Source organism: Arachis ipaensis, chromosome B04 (genome assembly GCF_000816755.2).
Source record: "Arachis ipaensis cultivar K30076 chromosome B04, Araip1.1, whole genome shotgun sequence".
Classification (NCBI taxonomy): Eukaryota; Viridiplantae; Streptophyta; class Magnoliopsida; order Fabales; family Fabaceae; genus Arachis; species Arachis ipaensis.
The window spans coordinates 98644245-98653409 of NC_029788.2; the positions used below are offsets into that span (position 1 = coordinate 98644245).

Sequence of the window (9165 nt, forward strand, 5' to 3'; positions counted from 1 at the left end):
CAGCTATATATACTCCTTGTATATTGTATTTTTCCTCAGACTGAATAATACACAAAAACACTTTCTTTAGATTGTTCTCTTGTTTCTAACATGGTATCAAGAGCTTAGGTTTTTTTTTTTTCAGTAACAATTGGTTTTTAGCTCTTTTATTTTGTCTCTTCCAGCAGTACTTTATCCTCACTTTCACTCAATGATACACTTTTCAGATTATTCTCTTATTTCTAACATGGTATCCAGAGCATAGGGTTTTTTTTCATGGAAATTCATTCATAGCCCCTTCTTTTTTCTTCTTCCAGTAGTGTTCTTTACCCTTGTTTCTCGATACTTTCCCAACGTTTTGGTTCGTCACCGCCGCCACCATCACCTTCTTCTCGTCGTAAAGTTTCCAACGCCTCTAGAATCATCGTCGGACGCGCCGCCACACGCCGCTTGAAGTTACTTGGCCGCTTGAAGTTCTTCTCCTTCCAAACGCCTCTAGCGCCGTCGGATCAGCGCTCCATATCAACGGCTCCGCGTCATGTCACGTGTCAGCCAGACGCTCCACGGACCCGTGCTCGACCCGCGCGCTCAACCCGATCCACTTCGCGACCCGCGTGCCACCCCACGCCTCGTCAGCGCTGACGTGTTCTCCGCCTCCAATCACGCAGCGCCACATGTCCTTTTCTATTGACGTGGCAGGCAGTGGGACCTTTCTTGAGATTTTTTGGTGAGTTCTTTCCAATTTTGTCATCTGTTTTCTCATTTTTTGCCCTAAATTTGCATTTTCTTCTCTTTTTCGCCTTTGTTTTTGTTATTATGGAGAAACCGGATGTTTTTCAACCTATTCCTGTTGTTCTTAATGGCTCCAACTATACTCATTGGGTTGAAGCTATACGATAATTTTTAAAAGGCAAAAATTATGGCGATATGTGACTGGTGATATTGTTTGTCCTGTTAATTGATGAGCGGATATTTTATACGCTTTTTGGCATTATTTTCACATAGTTTTTATTATGTTTGATTTAAGTTTTATTATATTTTCATATATAGATTTTAGTGCAAAATTCACATTTTTCGATTCTACTTTGAGTTTGTGTGTTTTATGGTGATTTCAGGTATTTTCTGACTGAAATTAAGGAGTTTTGGAGAAAGCCTGATTCAGAGACAAAGAAAGCACTGCAGATGCTGCCAGGATTTGACCTACGTGCACTCGAAGGAGAATTTCTGGAGCTACAGAAGTCTAAATGACGTGCTCTCAAAGACTATGAAAGCTAACATCCTGGGCTTTTCAGCAATATATAATAGTCCATGCTTTGTTTCAGAAATGAAGGCCCAAAACTGGCGTTCAACGCCAACTAGGAACCCCTTTCCTGGCGTTAAACGTCCACAAGGGAGCAACTGGCGTCCAACGCCCACAAAGGAGCCCATGACTGGCGTTCAATGCCCAAGAAGGACCCTAGCTCGCGGGAGACACTCAAGCTCAGCCCAAACACTCACCAAGTGGGAGACACTCATTTCTCTTTCTCACAAATACCCACCAGTATCCAACAGGCTTTACATCTTCTGGTGTACGGACTACAGGTCCGAAAACTTCACGTTTTGCAAGTGAGTCTAATTCAGCCTTCATGGCTTCTTTCCATTTGGCCAATCATTCCTTTGTCGACATTCTTCGACTGATCTTGGCTCAAGATCCTTACTTTCATGCATGATATTTAATGCCACATTATATGCAAATATTTCATTGACAATTGTCTTATTTCGGTCCCATTTCTCTCCTGTAAAGACATAATTTATCGAGATCTCATCATTTTCACAATTTTCAGGTACCTGAACGTCTTCTGGCGTTATATCAGAATTTTGGACAACTGCAGATGTCTTTACTATGTCTTTTTCAACAGGAATAGTATTTACCTCTTTTCTCTTTCGAGAATTTTTATCTTTGGAACCGACAAGCCTGCCACGCTTATGGCGTGTATTTGCTTCAGTGGCTATTTGTCCAACTGGGACATCAATTCGAATTGGGGCATTTTCCGCCCTGCCACGCTTCTAGCGTAAATTTGCTTCAGTGGCTACTTGTCCTACTAGGACATCAATTCGAATTAGGGCATTTTTCGCTGGTATATAAGATTTGGTTATCCTCTTTGTATCGGAAAATGCATCAGGCAATTCATTTGCTATTCTTTGCAAATGTATAATCTTTTGAACTTCTAGTTCACATTGCCCTGATCGAGGATCTAAATGCATCAACGATGATGCATTCCAATTAAGTTTCTTTTCAGGAAGCTTATTCTCTCCCCCTAATGTTGGAAATTTTGATTCATCAAAATGACAATCCGCAAACCAGGCTTTAAATACATCTCCAGTTTGTATCTCAAGATACCTCACTATAGAGGGAGAATCATATCCAACATATATCCCAATTTTCTTTGGGGTCCCATTTTGTTGCGATTAGGTGGTACAATTGGAACATATATCGCACACCTAAATTCTTAAATGGAAAATATTTGGCTGCTGGCCAAAAGCTAATTGCATAGGAGAGAACTTATGGTAACTCGTTGGCCTCAAACGAATAAGTACTGCGGCATGTAAAATAGCATGCCCCCAACCGAAGTTGGGAGATTTGTTCTCATAAGTAAGGGGTCTAGCAATCAATTGGAAACGTTTAATAAGTGATTCTGCTAACCCATTTTGTGTGTGAACATAAGCTACTGGATGTTCAACACTTATTCCATTAGCCATACAATAAGCATTAAATGCTTGGGAAGTAAATTCACCAACATTATCAAGACGAATTGTTTTGATTGGATTTTCTAAAAATTGTGCTTTTAATCGAATAATTTGAGCCAGTAATCTCGCAAACGCCAGGTTGCGAGAAGATAATAAGCACACATGTGACCATCTCGAAGATGTGTCTATCAGGACCATAAAATATCTAAAAGATTCACATATATCACCTTGAATCCTTTCTAGGAATTCAGGGGACTCAAATCCAATCTTTACTGGTGATGACCTTAAAATTAACTTCCCATAAGAACATGCAGCACAACAAAATTCACTAGATTTAAGAATCTTCTGGTTCTTTAGTGAATGTCCATGAGAGTTTTCAATAATTCTCCTCATCATGGTTGTTCCCGGATGACCCAATCTATCATGCCAAGTTTTGAATTCATTTGGGCTAATAAACTTCTGGTTTACAATGGCATGTGATTCAATTGCACTAATCTTGGTATAATACAATTCGGATGAAAGTGAGGATAATTTTTCTAATATAACTTTCTTATTTGAATCATGAGTTGTGATACATAAATACTCATGATTTTCCTCATTCATTGTCTCAACATGATATCCCTTTCGGCGAATATCTTTAAAACTCAACAAGTTCCTCAGGGACTTGGTAGATAATAGTGCATTATTTATTATAAATTTTGTTCCTCCAGGAAACAAAATTATAGCTCTTCCGGAGCCTTCTATCACATTGCCTGAGCCAATAATAGTATTAACATATTCTTCTTTTGGCACAAGATGGGTAAAATATATATCACTTTTAAGAATAGTGTGCGAACTTGCACTATCCGCAAGGCAAATATCTTCAGAATATGTCCTTACCATTTTTCTTCAAAGACAAATGATAATAATAATAAAATGAGTAGAAGTACATGCACAATAAAATTATTCACATGAATACTTAACAAATACATACACATATCAAACTATTCCATCATTGATCAAATAGCCAATATTTCCTTCAGGATCCTCGAAGAAATTAGATACATCATAATGAGTGGTGGAATTTTCATAATTTGAAACAAAATTTGTTTCCTTTCCTTTGTCATCCTTTTTCAAGGATGCTTGATAAAGATCAACTAGGTGCCTTGGGGTACGACAGGTACGTGACCAATGGCCATTTCCACCACAACGGAAGCATTTATCCTCAATTGATATACTTTGCCCATTGTTTCTTTCTTTATCACACTTCTGGTGAGATCCTTTCTTATGAACATAATTTTTTTCCTTCCATAATTTTTCTTGTTATCAAAATCTTGCCATTTACCTCTTCTGGGGTTATAATTTGCCGTATTTACTTCAGGAAATGGGGCGGCGCCAGCTGGGCGCGCTTCATGATTCCTTAAAAGTAATTCATTGTTGCATTCAGCAACAAGAAGGCAAGAAATTAATTCAAAATACTTTTTAAATCCTTTTTCTCGATACTGCTGCTGTAGAAGCACATCCGAGGCATGGAAGGTTGAGAAAGTTTTCTAACATATCGGGTTTGAGGAAGTATCACCGTTTTTTTATGATTGTACCTTTCTTCAAGGTCTTTCCACAGATCTGCAGGATCTTTTAATGTGGAATACTCATTTTTCAATCATACATCAACATGACGACGAAGAAAAATCATGGCTTTGGCTTTATCCTTCTGGGATGCATTATTTTTAGCCTTAATGGTATCTTCAAGATCCATTAAATCAAGATAGATTTTAACATCTAGTATCCATGATAAATAATTATTTCTAGATATATCAAGAGCATTAAATTCAAGATGAGAGAGCTTCAACATAATAAAAATTTATTACTTGGAGTCTTCCTAAAATTTCGTTAGAGCTTCGTGCTGATAACGTGTTATAAAATAACTAAATAAATAAATAAGGAAGAAGTAACAAATATAAAGAGAGAGAAGTATTGCAACATAAAAGAGAGAGAAAATTGTTTATTGCTTTTTGTGTGTTATTTGCCTGAGGCTTAACCTCCTATTTATAGGCATACAAAATGTAAAAGAATTAATTTCAGTCTTCCTTTGATAATCTAAACTTTTCACTTGAAAAAGTTAGCCGCCCAAACATTAATGGGCATCCACCTCATGCCTTATCACAACAAAAAGATATTTTTTCATAGAAAAATATTTTTTTCTATCAACTTAATGGCACTCAAACAAAAACAACTATATCACTACTACTACTACCACTTTTTTCATCCTCGTCATTATAACTTCTACCTCTATTATTTCTATTATGCAACCATATTTTTTTAATATCATTATTTTCTCTACCATCATTAATTAACACCAATATCAATATCATCAACATCACCATTTTCTTCTCTCATTCTTGTTTGATGTTATTTTTTCTCTTTGAAAGGACTTGAAACTGCAATTTGATATTACTTTTAACAATAATCTTTCTTCACTTAATCACTATCTATGAATTAATTTTTTTAAAAACAAATTTACTAATAATTTGTATAGATTTAAAATTCTTACTGATTACAAATAAAAATCCCAAAAAATAATTTTTATTACTATTTAACAAATTTAAAAAAAATCATAATTTCTCAAAATAAAAAAATTGAAGGTGAAGTATCTCTTTTTAATGGACAGGAATCACCTTAGCCGGTATGAAAATAGCGTAGCCACATTCATATTTGTTCTCACCGTTGCCCAAACTTTTAAATACTAAGCTATCATCACCACGTCGTTGTTTCTTTTAAATAGTTGATGAGTGCAATGTTATTTGTTGTTGATTCATGTCCCTTGATTAGGATTTGAGTTGGCTAAATCTACTCCATTGAATAGCCATTCAGCCTCAAACACAAATGTATCTTTAAGATGAGATTATTATCAAGTAGCTATTTCAACATCCAAAAAATTTTAATTTTGACAAATTAGACTCCAATTTTTTTTTTTTTTTGACAAAATTAACCTTTAAAGTGATGAGTGTATTAATCTATTTTGTCGAACGAAGCTAATATTTGAAAGTTCATTTTGTCATAAACAAAAATTAGAATCTATATTAAAATCAAAATTTTGAGTGCAAAAATAACTATTTACTCGATGATTACCTGTTAGTATCTGATTCGTACATGGCTTTCATAGTTATTCAAATGCGTCATACAATTCCCTCACATTATATAACTACAAGAGTAGACAGCAAAATTTCAAACCCGGTAAATCTCGAGTACTCTTTACAAGGCTAACTCTTTCCATTAATTAGTATTAATCAATACATTACTATAATCCATTTTCTTTTTAATAAAAAGAAATGCTCTGGGAAATTGTACGAAGGGCATCACCACATTGAACAATCTAAAACTGTGGTAGGAAAACACAAAATATTGAACAATGGGGAGGGAACGAGGTTTCGAAAGGCACCATAAATGGAGCATACATATGAGAACTCAGAACTTGGCACGGGTTTGCATATACTACCAGTTAAAGATTGCTCCACAAGTTTTTGAATAGAAACCAACTCAGTTCTCATTTTTTGCCTTTTTCTTGGCTGAACCTTTCGGTGACTGCATTTTTCTTGAGTTTACATTAAGGTCCCTTTTCTGCAATTTAATAGATTTTCATCATCTTTAGGGTGTAAATTTAAACTCTTCCTGATAATTGAAATACTAGTAACTCTTTACCTTCTTGAATTTCTTCTTATTCTGCTGCTGTCTTTTGTAATGATCCTTGTCTTCATCATCCTAGAAAGTTATGAGTTAGCTTTCAATGCATGTCAATAACAAATCAGTTTCTTGAATAAGTAATAGCACGGAATTAAGCTGTCGAAAAGCACTAACCTCGGTATCGTTGGCTTCGACATCTGAGACATCTAGGTTCTCAATTTCGCCATCACTGTTGAGAATGGCCTTTAGTCTGCCTTCATTAAGTAGCTTTTCCGAGTGAGCATGTCTCTAAAGAAAATTAACATTAGATTTTACCATTAAAGGAATTTTTCCAATGCCACAAAAAAGTAGACAGTTGACGTTTGCAAGTTTATTCATAATATTTTCAAAAGCTGAATGAAAGGGAAGTTTGATGTGTTTCATTCAACCAGTGAATAGGACCTATATCACATACCTACATGCTCCTTAAAATTGTGATTAGTGTTAAGGATTTTATTCCTCTTACACAGGTTACCTTGTTGACGATCTATGCATCACCAAATAGATTTAACGAAATTAGATGGATTGGAAATATCTTAAGTAAATGATATCTTATCCTCCTCATTGATAATAACAAAAGGGGAGCCTTGAAGCAACGGTTGAGCTGTCTTCATGTAACCTCAAAGTCACGGGTGCAAGCCATAGAAACAACCACTGATGCAATTACTATGTTAGCTTGCGTACATTACAACCTTTGGATGCGGCTCTCTCCTGGATCCTACGTTAATTCAGGATGCTTGTGCACCGGGCTGCCCATATGTAAATATGTTCCGGTAGTAGACCAGATCTGGGTGGTTGCCTACACCACATCCTCTATAGAGAACTGTTGTCATTTTGACTCGTTAGATACTGTCAATCACATAATAGTGTTGAGAGTCGCCGTTGCAGTATCCCTCTGTAAGAATATTATTCTCACTTTGATTTTAATTAATTTACTCTTGGGACCACTAACCTAGATTAAAATCCTGATATCAGCTAAATGCAATCAGGGAATAACTATTGTTCTTAATTCTTCAGAGCATAGGTAGTGCATAGAAGCTCAAACGTGTGTTACAACTATGCTATCCTAGAGCAACAAAACCAAATAACCTTTATCATATCTCCCTTTGGTTTTGCAGTCAAAACTCAACCAAATCTTGAATCAGCAGGATATACTAATCCACGTCCTTTTATTAGGGGTGGCAGTGGAGAGGGTAGTGCTGGCAGCAGTACCCGAACCCGTGGGTACCCGCTCTCCACCCAGTCGGGGTGGGGCAATTACCCGACCCAAGTTTAGGATATATCCGCCCCGATATATATATATATATATAGGGGTTTTTTTGTGCTTCCCCTTCCCAGAGCCTCAGCCCCCTGGCTCTTCAAAGACCCTCAGACCTCACCACAATACCTCACTCTATCTTCTTCCTCAATCCTCATTCTTCATCTTCTACCTCAGCCTTGACCTCACACTCTTCGCCATTGGTGAAGAGGATGAGGTCAGGGCTCGAGGTAGAAGATGAAGAATGAGATTAGTGGATTGAGTTAGAAGAAGAAAGAGTGAGGTACTGTGGTGAGGTCTGAGGGTCTTTGAGGGGTTGGGGGCTGAGGCTCTGGGAAGTGGCAGCACAAAAAACCCTAATTTCTTATATGGGACGGGTATATCCTAGACCCGTCCCGCACTGGGTCGGGTAATTAGCCTCCCCGACCAGGTGGGGGCAGAGCGGGTACCGCAGGTTCCGATACTGCCTGCCAACCCTACCTTTTAGGCAATATTTACAAATGACATGGATTTCTTCCAAAATCTAAAAAGGTTGGAGCATACCGTTAAAGCATAATAAACTGCCAAAAGAAAAAGTGCATATTACCTTTGACTGCAGGTGATCCCTCAACATTGCCTCATTCAAACAGATAATCCTAGGACATATCCTGCACTTAAAAACTGACTTGCATTTTAAGATATAAGACAATGCATCCACTGGCACTGATTTATTTTCATCCACCAAGACCTTAGACTTTTTCTCCAATACTTCATGATCACGTCTAGACAACTCTTTATTCTTGCTCTTTGGTCTCTCATTTAAAGTTCCATCATCATCTTCACTTAAAAACAAACCTGCACTTACATGAACGTGAATGCAATCAAAATAGAGTTATTTTCTGAACAATAGAATAGAAGCATATACTTTTAGGTAGAAAGACTAGAGTATACCCAGAAAGAGACATAAATTTATCTTCAAAAACATTGAATGGGAAAAATGAAAAAATAAATTTCAAGCAAACCAGCGTCCAGACTTGCACTCAAGTATCTTATACTGATGCTGAATTAGAAATTGGAAATATCATCAACGAAATACAAAATTTGTGCCAAGGATAAGCACTCGAGCTGACAGAACAGACACCCTACCTGACGAGTTGGCATCAGCATCATTTCCAAAACTATCCTCACATTTGTATCCTGAATTGTGCAAAATTGAAAAGGTGTAAATAAGTAATGAACATTATTATAAGATACCAAGCCTCCAATGTAATAAAAGCTGTGTGTTTCCATTTGCATTCAGATTAAACTTTGGAAGATTGATTTTTTTTTATGGTTACAAAAATTAAATGATTCTATCCATTATACTACCACGACCTATAGCTTTTACTATTACTATTCCTCTTCAAATAAGAACATGATGAATGAGAAAACAACATTGTTAACTGCATGATTTCTAAATAACATACAAATAAAACATGATGAAGGAGAAAAGAGAGAGAGAGAGTGTGTGTGTGTGTGTGGGA

General features: G+C 36.6%; 1 protein-coding gene across 4 annotated transcripts in view; it reads right to left on the reverse strand.

Annotated features, from left to right (window-relative positions):
• LOC107639476 overlaps positions 5932 to 9165 on the reverse strand; it is a 5894-nt gene continuing 2660 nt past the window's right edge. For 2 of the 4 annotated variants that reach the window (XM_016342984.2, XM_016342983.2), the window contains exons 3-7: positions 8789 to 8839; positions 8250 to 8497; positions 6541 to 6654; positions 6385 to 6444; positions 5932 to 6303 (exon numbers count right to left, since the gene is read on the reverse strand). In XM_016342984.2, coding sequence (XP_016198470.1) covers positions 6223 to 6303; positions 6385 to 6444; positions 6541 to 6654; positions 8250 to 8497; positions 8789 to 8839 — 554 coding nt within the window. In that variant the 3' untranslated portion in view covers positions 5932 to 6222. Of the gene's footprint in view, positions 6304 to 6384; positions 6464 to 6540; positions 6655 to 8249; positions 8498 to 8788; positions 8840 to 9165 lie in introns of those variants that run through there. The other 2 variants (XM_021121390.1, XM_021121391.1) reach the window with 2 other exon arrangements.